Source organism: Microtus oregoni, unplaced genomic scaffold (assembly GCF_018167655.1).
Source record: "Microtus oregoni isolate MIOR12 unplaced genomic scaffold, Mior012 000050F_ref0000143, whole genome shotgun sequence".
Classification (NCBI taxonomy): domain Eukaryota; kingdom Metazoa; phylum Chordata; class Mammalia; order Rodentia; family Cricetidae; genus Microtus; species Microtus oregoni.
This window is the reverse complement of record NW_024543256.1, coordinates 8,989,290-9,001,548: the sequence shown is the minus strand read 5'-3', so window position 1 is coordinate 9,001,548 and position 12,259 is coordinate 8,989,290. Positions and strand designations below refer to the sequence as shown.

At 45.9% G+C, this 12,259-nt stretch overlaps 2 protein-coding genes and 1 long non-coding RNA gene across 7 annotated transcripts; 1 reads left to right on the top strand and 2 right to left on the bottom strand.

Moving 5' to 3' along the window:
• Positions 1 to 1,082: 1,082 nt before the first annotated feature.
• Positions 1,083 to 3,042, bottom strand: LOC121437166 (armadillo repeat-containing X-linked protein 3-like). Its single transcript, XM_041637011.1, has 3 exons — positions 3,028 to 3,042; positions 2,687 to 2,758; positions 1,083 to 2,386 (listed from the first exon to the last, which is right to left on the bottom strand). Exon 3 carries the CDS (start codon positions 2,238 to 2,240, stop codon positions 1,098 to 1,100), a length of 1,143 nt encoding a protein of 380 aa, XP_041492945.1. The 5' UTR covers positions 2,241 to 2,386; positions 2,687 to 2,758; positions 3,028 to 3,042; the 3' UTR covers positions 1,083 to 1,097.
• On the bottom strand, positions 3,043 to 4,031 carry LOC121437167. The gene is made up of 3 exons (XR_005972933.1): positions 3,999 to 4,031; positions 3,390 to 3,468; positions 3,043 to 3,125 (listed from the first exon to the last, which is right to left on the bottom strand). It is a non-coding gene; the product is annotated as an uncharacterized LOC121437167 (long non-coding RNA).
• A 5,277-nt stretch (positions 4,032 to 9,308) lies between these two features.
• Positions 9,309 to 11,513, top strand: LOC121437208 (protein ARMCX6-like). Of its 5 annotated transcripts, none has more exons than XM_041637065.1 (4): positions 9,309 to 9,331; positions 9,653 to 9,727; positions 10,014 to 10,142; positions 10,467 to 11,513. In XM_041637065.1, exon 4 carries the CDS (start codon positions 10,608 to 10,610, stop codon positions 11,511 to 11,513), a length of 906 nt encoding a protein of 301 aa, XP_041492999.1. In that variant the 5' UTR covers positions 9,309 to 9,331; positions 9,653 to 9,727; positions 10,014 to 10,142; positions 10,467 to 10,607. The 5 variants fall into 5 exon arrangements, with proteins under 5 accessions (XP_041492999.1, XP_041493001.1, XP_041493000.1 ...); XM_041637067.1 differs by lacking the exon at positions 9,309 to 9,331 and adding an exon at positions 9,499 to 9,510 and having other exon boundaries at positions 10,040 to 10,142; XM_041637066.1 differs by lacking the exon at positions 9,309 to 9,331 and adding an exon at positions 9,499 to 9,510.
• The last annotated feature ends 746 nt before the right edge of the window (positions 11,514 to 12,259 follow it).

Genomic DNA, 12,259 nt, shown 5'->3' with positions numbered 1-12,259 from the left:
GTAAGTATCACTCATTATCTGTCATCCAAATATAACTCTTAGTACTACTGGGTGTATATAATTCCATAAATTTTAGTGTCTTTTTAAACATGATTTAACCCTCCCCCCAATATGTAATCATACTCTGAATACTGCTATCTAACTTACCTTGCTCACTTAACAATGTATAATGAGTGTCTTTTTCTAGCAATACTGAGTTCCATCAGCACATTTATCACACAGCATGGACATTCTTTAACCTACTTCATCAGTTCAGTGTGTGGAACACTGGAGTTGTTCCCAATGTCACTACCTTAAGACAGTGCCGACAAGAACAGCCTTGCACATACAATCTCTGGCCACTTATCCTTCTATCTCCTTAGGACAAAAGGGTTACATATTTTAAGGCTTAATGATATGTATTGCCAAATGCCCACCACCAGAGTTGGAAAGGATGCATTTTGCTACACCATCCTTGATGACAGACACGGTGTGGGGAGGACATTTATATTGACCCCAATTCTTTCCTAGTTAAAATACATTCAACAAGCCTAAAGCTTTAACTGCTTCATGTGGCCAGCCACCAAAGCCTTTGCCTCGTCTCTGTTCTGAAGTCACACATCTGACAGACTGTATGTTTCAAATGTTCTCAGGGTTTGTTTTTTTGGTTTTTTGTTTATTTGTTTATTTGTGTGTTTCTTATCTCTACAACTAGATTATAAACCAAACAACAGGATAGTTTCTTTCTTCTTCTGTTTTTTTCTTTCCAGCATTAACATAAATCTTTATTGATGATACACAAATAAAATCAATGCAAATGACAGAAAGGAGCCTACTTAGGATGAATTGGTTCACTGTCACTTATGTAGAGAAAACAGTAAAAATATCTCAATCTAGGCAGCGAGATAAAAAGCAACAAACATGTTTTCAGGGCAAGTAGTATTCATTCATCCAACTTAAACCTGAAGACAAACTCGGTTAAATATCAGTATCAATGATACAGTATGATATTCATTATTCAAAACTGGCAGCTGAAAGGATTCCTTTGCCATATAAACAAGGTGGAGAAAAAGAATAGTTTACAAGGTGTGATGCTGCTATACTACAAAGCCACCAAGTTATTCCTGGCTTTTTGGGAACATACGCTCAGTCAGTTTGGCTGCAAACTTTCCAACTTTTACTTTCACTAGAAAATCTTGGTGGCTTTCTATTCCCAGAACCTTATCGGCACACACTTGAAATTCTTTTAAAAAGAAAAAAAGTGAATTCTCACTAAAGTGAGTCTGAGCAGGCTCATTTTCTTCCCATTTAAAATTGTCATTGATGTTCTCAAAAATGATCAGAAGTTTAAGAATAACCTCTTTGTTCTCCTTCTTACTAAAGAGGGAGCCCAGCGAAGCTGGCACTTGAGCCCTGAGCAATTCTCTAGTCATGGCTGGGTTTTCAGGCAGATTCAAAAGGAGTTTCAAAACCTGAAGTTTGGTTTCTTCATTTCCTGCTGAAAATAAGCAAAAGAAGTCTGAAATGGAATTAGCAAGTATGTGCTGATACTCATTAGTAACAGTCATGTTCGTAAGCAATCTGAGTCCAGCCAGCTGCACGGATGAGTTCAATCGAGAAGTGATTGTGTCATCGCACACTTGATTCATGTACACCTTAAGTCTACGCTGATTTTCAGCGTTCACGCTCAAGTTATTTAGGACAATTAAAGCCTTTTCCTTCACGATGGGATCCTGCGTGTTGAGAATCTTTGCAACAATTGGGAGACCACCCAAATCCCAAATAATATCTCTGTTAAATGCATAAGCAGCATTATTACCTAGAGCAATTAAAGCTGCTTCAAGAATATAAGGCTTTTCAGACATCTCAACCAAACAAAGTACTTTTTGTAACTCTTGAGGGGACAAAACAGTATCATCTGAGTTAGGAGAAGCCCTTTTCTGGACAGCTCTCCGAGCCCTCGTAGCCCTGGCTCTTGCCCTGGCTCTAGCTCTGGTCCCTGCTTCAGTGCCAATCCGGGCCCAAGGTGGGTACCAAACTATACTCTTGCTCTCATTCCTGTCATCATCATCATCATCTGACCAGTCATTATACCTGGCCCCAGGACAGTCCCCGGCATCATCCACATCAGCAGGGCCACCCTCGGCCATTTTCTCCTTGTTCTGCTTTCTTCCTCTGGCCAATCTGTAGATGCAGTAGCAGGCTCCAGCCCCAATCACCAGGCCTGCAGTCACCCAGCCTACTTTCCTGGCGTAGCCCATGCAATCGTCCCTGACAACGGCAGGGACCAGGAAATAGAGTGGCCACTCAAAATAGGGGAAGAGGGCTTCGGGCCTGAGCGCAGGCCTATGGAGAACGATCTTCTTCAGTCACTTTGAAGCTGCAGTAACTAGTTCTGGAGGTAAACCTATAAAGGGAAGAGAAAAGAGGGTTTGCCTTTCTCTTCTCTTTGTGCTGCCCCATGCAGACAATTGCATGGAGGGGCAAGAAAGTAGGAATTGAATTCTGGATAGCGAATACAGATTGTTGACAAAAAGCTTTATCTCCTCATTTCAGTCTTTCCCTACATTCCTCTCCCTCCTTACCCCACCCCCAGTCACTCTTGCCTCTAAGCACAAAGTCAATTTGCATCCACAAATTTTGCTGGGCTCTCATCTGTCAGAGGTGCCTGTGGTAGCCCCCATGGGATAAGCACCCTTATACTAACCTCCTGGGAACAAGCAGCTTGCCCCTTCTTCCTTTACTGTGAGGTGTTGCCACACCCAACAATCTTTCTGCTCTGCAGAGATACCAGAAACAGTGAATAACGAGGGCTTGTTGCAGGCACTGTATATTTTATGCTTGCCTAATTTACCATCCAGGTTGTCAGATTTTTGTTAAAACCCCATTGTGCCATCCATCCAAAACACGCACAGACTTAGCCCCCTCCCTCGTCTGAAATGGGTGGGTGTAAGGAAATAAAGTAGGACTGAGTGAGCCTGACTAAACCCGGACTGACTGATTTCGAACCCCTCCTCCATTCCAGGCTACCCCCACGCCCACACCGACCTCCACTGATGGGGGGGGAGTTCCTCCCTTGCTTCAAGCAGTGCCACCTGCTACAGCAGACCTGCAGGATGACAGATCGAAAACATGGACACGAAGTACTGTTGAAATAGAAGGATTATGAACAAACTATCTGATAGGTTTTCCTGCCGTTATCCCGCCCCCCGCTCCCTCCCCCCTCCCCCCGTCCCCCGCCCCTCGCCCCCCACCCCCACTCACACACACACACACACACAGCGCACGCCATTTCTCCACAGTTCAGGGAGTGTGAGAAACACATTTAGACTCAAATCTAAACCTAGATTACCTTTTCTGGTTTTCCCTTTTCTACCCCCGCCGCTCCTAGGGTCCCCAGATGGTCTTACCCTCAAATCGACCTTCACCGATCTGGTTAATTTCCTTCCTCTTCTCTTGCCTGGCGTGGTACCACAACCTACGGAAAGACTGGCCACCCGGGAGAGGCTTGGACCCACTAGACACAGAGCTATGGTAAAGAAGACGCAGCCACGGACAAAAAGACGGGAAACAGCCGCTACAGAGTGCTTGGTGGACGGACCAGTCCCCAGAGAGCGAAACTCTTTCCTAATTCGGAGGTCTGGTTGTTAAAGGTTTCCCGCCCGATACCCAGCTCAGGGTTTGGCTGGCACATCACTTTGCACCCCACGCCGGACCCCATGTCCAGTTTTTCCCCGCCGGCACAGTCTGGTGGACCAGGGGCCAACACCCAGGCCACTGCTCCCTTTCCGGATTGCTGGCCTCCGCCCGCAGCAGATTCCCATCTCCGGATTTCTGGGCGCCTGCCCAAACACCCCCTACTCACTGTTTTGCAGCAACGAAATGGGCTGCGTGCGGGACATATATCTTGGAAAGAGGGCGGCAAGTGGGAGAGACGACGGCGGCGCCCCCGGACCTGCGACGGCCTCCGCCCTCCACCCTCCACCGCCCCTACTTTATGGAATATCCCAGGCACTGACCTGCAGGGATCCCGGACAATTTCTTTTCCGCCTCCTTTCCTCGGCTGCAGGCCGGCCCGCCCTCGGGGTAATAGGGAGCTGGTACTCAGACGGGAACAACGACCAGGACAAGAAGGACTTCTGCACACGTCAGCTCTTAGTCACGTGAGAGCGACGTCATCCACCAACTCGGATCCCCACTTTCTCCTCCCACCAGCAGTGCGGCAGAAGAGGACCCGCCCCCCTTCATTCCCTCCCCCATACCAGGCCTTGTTACTTTTTCTTTTTTGCGACTAATCCCATTTTTCTCTAGCTGTGTTTCCCTTTCTTCAATTACCAAAACAGGACAGCATCCTCCCCTGGGGCTACTGGCCACTTGTACTTTTTTTTTTTAATTGAGTCTTCCTTCCTGGGACAGCAGTTTCTCCCTCTACCTCCCCTCCTCCCAGCCATAAATATCTACCATTTCCTCTGAAATATAGTCCTAGACCTGAAACGAATAAGTCACCAGAATAGGGAACCTGGAATGAGAATGTATCTTTTACTTTCTTAATACTTTTTTAGTTATTTTCACCTTGGCTTCCCCTGCTCACAGTCTGCATTCTATTTAGGAGGGAAAAGTACAATAAAAATACTTCCGTCAAGGAAGAATAAGACGAGAGGTAGCAGATCAGTGTTGGATGATGGTCTCTAAAAGTCCTACATGGCTCACTTCTTGGGAAGTGTGACTCGCTTTACTCAAAGGAATTTTAATGTCTTCTGGGGCCTATCACAGAATGCAGCTGAATGAACAGTGCCCAACTTGACTGAACTAATCAGCCTACCTGAGAATATGCAAATCTTCTGACTGAGCAACAGGTTTTGAAGGGCACAAGTTAACCAGGACGAGGCTGGGGCTCTCCAAAGCCAGGAACAGGAAAGATCGAGGAGAAATCAAGTCTGTTAGATGAAAAGGTGCACAGACTGAGGTGCAATTGCTGTAAAAAGAACACTCTGAAATCCTGGGATACAAACAGAGAACAGCATCTACAAATGAAACAGTGTGTTGCAGGAATACAAAGACCAAAGCAAACATGACCGAACCTGTCATCTAGCAATTAGTGTGAAACCATTGCACTGATCAGCTTGGTGGGCACAATTCACTTGCCATTTTCACTTTCAAAGACAAAAAAAAAGGGAATGAAGCAATTACATCTTCTCATTGTCTAATTTAACCAGGTTTGGTATCAGTCGCTGGCTGCCCAGCAAGGCGAACTTAATACATAGTACAAAAACACACAACACAATAAACCTAAGCTCTTCGGTGAGCAATATCCTTGTAGTTTCGATACAAGGTTGGTATCTGAGGAGAGGTTTCAAAATCCACAGGAAAAAACATGAGAGAAAATTAAGAATACAAAGAGTTTAAGAACAAGCTAATCTCCAGGAAAAATTTTATCACTGTAGCTTCTAGAAAGCAGAACTGAGATGTGATTTTAGATTTAGTAAACTGAACCAAATCAACTGCATGGCTCTGTATTCAGAGAAAGGCCAAGTGCAACAAAGAGACTTAGTCATACACAAAAAAGGCTTCAGAGGAAAATGTTACTAAAGCACTGTCTAGAAGAAAGGCAGTTCTGGCTAAGGTGAAGGGAACATTTCTTCCTTGGCAAAATCATTCCCACAATGTGTAAGAATACTGCAAACTTCCTAAGCTAAAAGTTTCTCTTTCAGATGAACGGATGTGCTGGCTCTGATTCTAGGTTCGTCAAGCTATCTTCTGAAGATGTGACTTCCCAAGCCAGAGCTTATATGCAGGGAGAGAATGAACAGGTAAGACAGGCAGTAACCCCTTCTGCCCCCTGACACTTGAACTTCTTAAGGGAAAGTATTCCGTTGTTACTCCTGTTGAAACATAACTTTCACTGTAGCCTATTTCACAGGAGGAGAATACAGAGGCTGATGAGTGTGACATCCAGATCTCGGTTTATATGTGTGCCTTTGAAGTAGAGTCTATCATTGGCAAAAGCATCTGTTCTCTGCTTAAAGACAAAAGCTGGGGTAGATGGTGCAACACTCAAGACCACACCCTGAACTATATATGCAACCCTATGGAATGCTGTCAGGGAAGCCAGGTGGCTTTGGTTCCAAGGGCAATGTTCTGTATTGACATTTCATATTGTATCTTTCTAATGATCAGGTAATGTAGAAATTGCGACTCAAGCATGTGGTGGTAGGCAGGTTCCCAGCAACTCAGTGACAGCTGAACAAAGGCTTGTTATGCCAAATAATTAAAGGACACTGGAAAATAGGATTGGAGATGTGGACTAAGTGTCCAATAACACTTGCTGTTCTTGCAGAGGACCCAAGTTCAATTCCTAGCACCCACATGAGGGGTGGCTCACAATTGCCTATAACTTCAGCTCCAGGGATCTTGCCCCTTCTTCTTATCTTCTCTGAATGTGGTGCCATACAGACAAACAGGAATGCACACATCACATAAAAAGTAGAGTAAACATTTTCAAAATAAATCACCATTTCAAACAGCTTAGACCTCATACTAAAGAAGGGAAATGAGTGCATCACACCTTTCACATACTCTGCATTGCCCTAGCAAAAAGATGGGCACCGTGCCCAAAGCACACCAAACAGAAGCTCTCCTGCTAAAATTTTAATCTTGAGCAAGGAGAAAAAACCACGAAACCAGGGAAACTTATATGCAGCAATCATCTCTCAGTTTCTCCTACCCAGATCCCTGAAAGCTAACCTTGTTCTTTAGCGTTTGTCCTCTGTGTTAACCAGACCTGGATAGGCTGTTTGCAGTGAGACAACCTTAACTAAGCTAACATCTGGTAGCACAATATCCAAGGAGAACTTTCCAAATGCCAACCTTCTCTTTGTCTCCCTCCATAACCCATAGTGGTACCAACCACTGATTCATCTTTAATTCTGGATACTTTACAAGTCATATATTATGTGTGGCTATCAGAAGGTTTCCTTGGGAAGTGACGTTATAAACTTTTGTTTGTTTGTTTTCACATGCTCCGAAAACATTAAGCAGCCTTGCCTGGGAACCAAAACATTTCCCATTTTCACTTTTAAGATGATATCTCAGATGTCTAATATGTCCTTATAAAGTACTTGTGGGTGCACATAATGGAGAACGAAGTGGTTTTAAATCATAGCCCCTGTGCTTTGTTGGGAATAACTATGAATTAAAGTGCTAAAGATGTAAAAGAACTGAAAAGCTTCATGCTCCTGGGGTTTAAGGAGTTTTAGATAGAGAGTGTATTAAAGCAAGGAAGACCTGGTAAGCTGAAAAGGGTGGTGCTTTCTTCTGTGTTTTATACTGAAATGACTGAACCATATACCTATGCAAAGGGGGGGGATTTTGTGGCAATAAAGAGAAGTAGGCGTGGAACTATTGTCCTTGAAACTTATCAGAAAGTGAAAATGAGCTCACATTGCAGAACCAATCGCCTGCCTATAATAAGCTCGTCATATTTCTTAGTTCTTCTTCATGTTTATATTCAAAATGAACAGGAGTCTCTTGTGCAAGCTCACAGTAGCCCAAAGTTAAAAGCACAGTTTAATCTGAATGGTTTTTTTCATACATTTTCAGAGACAGAATTTACTTATCTAAGAAAATCACAGAAAGGCAGCCTAAGAGCATGGTGAGAAAAGGAACGAAGCAGAGAGCTGGAGAAAAGGGAACATGATGTTGGTAAATGAATCTAGTTGTTAGGAAGACCAGAGAGGAATGGCATATTCCTGAGTTCTTGCATTTGTCAACAAGGCATTTATGGACTCCCTGGCTCGCCTCCTGCAGGGGCTTCCTCCACGCACAGTCCTTCATAGGGAAGGCTCTGGCTGGCGAGTCAAATTTCAATATTCTAAGAAAGAAGCAGCCTGGGGGTCTATATTTAGAGTATGACTCCCAGCAGTGAACAGGTGGCGCCTGGCGAGTCACACTTTCATATTTTGTCCCTGAGTTCTGCAGGGTTTGTGAGGATGGTACAGTAAAATTGTTACGGAATGCAGGGAGTGAAAAGGTCTCTTTTTCCTGGGGACAAATTTGGATCCTGTATTTTGTTCTTCTACCTATGAGAAGGAAAAGAAGTTGATGTCATCAGTGTTGTCATCGTCTACAGTCATCCACAGACCCTCATCCTCGATGTCACTGGCAAATGCTGAAGACTCACCATCGACATGGTGATAGAGTACATGAAAGGCAGAACTGAGACCACCTCAGTAGTGGTGATAATGAACTCTCCACCTGTCAAGTAGAGCTCCCATCAACGGAACAGCAGAGAGTTCCCTAATTTCAGGGTGGTTCATGGGTTGGGTCATGAAACTACAGTACAGAATTTAAATCCCTTGGAATGAAAAGCAGGCAATCTGTGGTGTTACTAATTTGTAAAGTTCATCTGAAACCTGAGGTGGTATCTGCATAAAATCTACCTTTCGGGTGGGACTGGAAGTCATTATTGAACCTTGTACAAGATCTCAATTTTCTGACACTCGTGAGTTCAGTCAGTATAAAGAAAAGAACAAATAAATGGCTCACACCTTTATAAAATGGTCAGAACCTGACCATCCTCACCCCTAATCCATTTATGTTCCATCGATCATATTGGAAGCATGCTGGCTTTGTTTGAAAGGATACACTTGAAAACTGTAAGGCGCTATTTAAAAGCTACTATTGAGAAGAAAATATTTTCGATGTTGTACTAATGAACTTTGCCAAATCAATGAGATCTAGCTATTAACTGGAAAAATCGTCATTTCTTTGTTTACATACAATTTAAAAGATTTGGAATTTGTTTATGGAGATAGCTTCATTTTGTCTTATGATAACAAAATAGTCTACCAGATAGAAGAGATGAAATAAAACATAAATGAATCAAAAGTGTTCATACAAATTCCACTCACACCTGGGATTCCTTCGCTGCTTCTTCTCCCCAACTTTGATGCAGAAACTGAAAATAGGAAGGAGTAGAAATTAAAGAAAAGGATGCAGGAGTTTGAAAGCCAACGAAAGAATCAGACAGTTCCCCCAAGAAGAAAGTGTGAATGCGCAGTCATTCGAGAAAGTCAAACTCAAACACAAGAAACGGTAACTTCTGGTTTCTGGTATTGCTACTGAAAAAAGACTAACAGGGCCCCAAGAACTGGGGGAGGTACGGAGCCTACTGGCGCCTGCCCCACTGCTTGTGGGAGTGGAAATTGGGGGCTAGAGCTCACTGGTGACGTGGCTATCACGTGACCCAGAGCCGCCTAGAGCTGAAGTCCTGTTAGTCGCTTCTGACCGGGTACCAACCCCCTATTACTCTGCAGCCGCGTGAAGGAGAAGGAAACTCTCTCGGACCGTACAGGTCGGTGGAAGCTGCTTGGAAGGTGATGCGGGTGGGAGAGGGAAAAGAGCATCTCGCGTTCAAGTTCCGCAGATAGGGGCTATGTCCGTTTCTCACCTACTTTTTTAAATACCTATCCCCTGACCCGCATCCTACCCTCGCTTCTTTTGATAGGGAGAAGTGGCGGGCTTCAGGTTGAGGTGAGAGGGGTGAACGGTACTTGCACGAAATTCAAGCAAAGAAAGGATCTACAATCCGGTCACCGTGTCCTGGGTGCTGGTGAGTCCACCAAGCACTCTGTGTCTCCCGCCCACACACCCCAGGTCCCCTGTCCGTTTGCAGGTCTTTGGGTCTCTGCTCGCCTTGGCTAGAGAGGGAGAAGATCGCTTTGACTGGAATCTTACTGCAGGTTTGAAGGTGGGATTCATCCCGAACCCAAGGAGTGGGTGGAAGAAGAGGGGGGCTGGGATCTTTGCGGGCCAGGTCCTAGTCGCCCTCTCCTGGCCCCTTCTTTTTCCACATCCCCTCCCATTTCGGTGCAGGGAAAGGGGTGTGGCGGCCTTTGCTGGGGAAATGGCGGACGAGGAGGGGGCGGGGAGGCCCTCGTTAGCAAAGTCGGGAGGGTGTGAGAAATTATTTTTACTCAAAAATCCCAAATTCAGAAAAAGCCCCTATAGGTGTAGTTAGATTTGTCCGACTACAGTTTCAGTTCTCCATTGCTGGCTCCAGAGCTTTTCGAATGTCCTTTTGCCCGGCTCGGTCCATCCATCACCGTGCAGGGAATAAAGCAGAAGACACGAGAAGAAAAAGGAATTCACTGTATATTTCTGAGGTTGGTTAGAAAGCATGTAATGGTTTTTGGGTGGGGAGGAGGAGGGGGCAAAGTAGGTGGGTGTTCGAGGCGACCGCATGAGGGTTAGCTGTCCCTGTCACCTGCCTTCCTGTCACATCACAGTCTCCTCTCCTGTCTACCTCTGAGAATCCTGGAAGCCTAAAAGTAGAATCGGAGGGTAGAGATAGGAAGGCAGAGAAGAGTAATGACATCATTAGCTAATAATCCAACTTTCTCAACAAGAATGTGAACTCCTATCAGTCTTGGCAGGTACGAACCCAGTCAGAGATCAGAGTCCTAATGCTATTTCTGTCACCCGTACAGTCACCACCAGAATCACAGAAGCTAGGAGAGGCTGAAGATTACTGACCTGCACCATAGTTCACGCAGCCGCTGTGAACTCACTTCAATCCGGTGAAGAAGGGCCCTCTCCTGTCTGGCCAAAAGGCTCACACCCATTCAAGTATGGGTCGGGCCCGGGAAATGGGTTGGATGGCAGCAGGACTGATGATAGGGGCTGGTGCCTGCTACTGCATGTACAAACTGACCATGGGAAGAGGTGCGAGAAATGAACTGGAGGACGAGGAGGAAGATGATTGTGATGACGAACAGGATCGGGATGAAGATGAGGCAAATATTTGGTTTGATTTCACAACAATGGCTCGGCCCTGGAGTAAGGATGGGGACTGGGATGAACCTGGTGCCCCAGGTGGGACTGAGGACAGACATTCAGGTGGGGGGAAGGCAAACAGAGCACACCCAATAAAACCGCGACCATTCCCTTACGAACATAAAAACACGTGGGGTTCTCAAACCTTTAAATCCTTCAGTTGTGCTCTGGACCGGGGCAAGTGTGCTTCCATTCAAGGAAAAAAGATGTTCACCAAGCCCACAAATGCTGACTTTCCCCTTAGCCACAATGTCAGTAGGCACTGGGCCAGCATCTCAGTGGTTGCAAACGGGATCCCCACCCCCCAGACCACTGTGAGGGAGAAGGCTTTGTGTGTCCCAGAAAACCCGAACACCAGTATTGGAAATCAGGGCCAGATTGAGATGTCCATCGATGAAGTGTGTCGAGAGATGGTGTTACATTGCTGCAAGTTATTTCTGCAGCAGGCCGGATTAAATCTGCTAATAAGCATGACGGTTTTTAACAACATGCTTGCCAAGTCGGTTTCAGACCTGAAGTTTCCTTTGATATCCGAGGGCAGTGTATGTGCAAAGGTTCAGGGTTTGGAAGCACTGCTGGGTTTGTCTGAAAAGCCAGTGTTGGCCGACGAGGTGCTGGCTGCCCAAATGCTGTTCTCCTTCATGCTCCCCTTTATGAGAGGTGGGAACAGAGAGATGCTCGTGGAAGCCCTCTCCCCATAAGCGGTTGTCTCCAACAGAAGGAGACTGAATCCACCCAAGGCCCCAGCAGGTTACTGAGGACAGAGAAGCTGCAGTGGGTGCAAGCAAGGATGCAGCCTTAGCCGGTCAGCTCCTCCTTGGGCAAAAGTTCCAATAGCTAAAAGAAGGGCCACACTCTTCTTGGCCAGGCAGTGGCTCCCCGGAACTGTGGGCAACTTGTGGGTTTTGTAGTCTGCAGGGAAGGTGCATTGTAAATTGCTCCCTTGCAGTCTTCCTTCTGCGGTAAAAGGTAAAGGGATCACCGTTGGCTGCGAGCTGCAGATAACAGAAATCAAATCACAGCATCACCAGAGCTGTTGTTGCCTGTGGTGATCACCCTGTCTAGGCGGGACTACTTAGCAGAAATGACACCCACATGGGAGCTCGTGTCGAACTTGCATCTGCTGCCGCTGCTAAGGTTGAAGTATTTCCCCGTTCCTCTTTCCTGTACTAGCTGATGGATGGCTAGCATGTTAATCAAAGAAATGTACCCCATCCTGTCCATTGTACCGACTGACCCTCTTCCACCCAAGCCCCCACCTGTGTGTATCATCAATAAACTTGTGTGTTTTGATTGGCAAGAAAATCGAAAGGGGGCACGGGCCTCATCTTTGACTTTGGTCTGCACAAGCAGGGAGACAAAATGCACCATAGAGTCCAGCTGCCTGGGCCCCTGCTCCCTGACAGGAGCACTTGCCAGTGCTCAAGGAGGCAGGGGCAGAAAGGGT

Coding starts and splice junctions, on each gene's coding strand:
- LOC121437208 (XM_041637065.1), top strand. CDS start 10,608: ATGGGTCGGGCCCGGGAAATGGGTTGGATGGCAGCAGGACTGATGATA.
- LOC121437166 (XM_041637011.1), bottom strand. CDS start 2,240: ATGGGCTACGCCAGGAAAGTAGGCTGGGTGACTGCAGGCCTGGTGATT.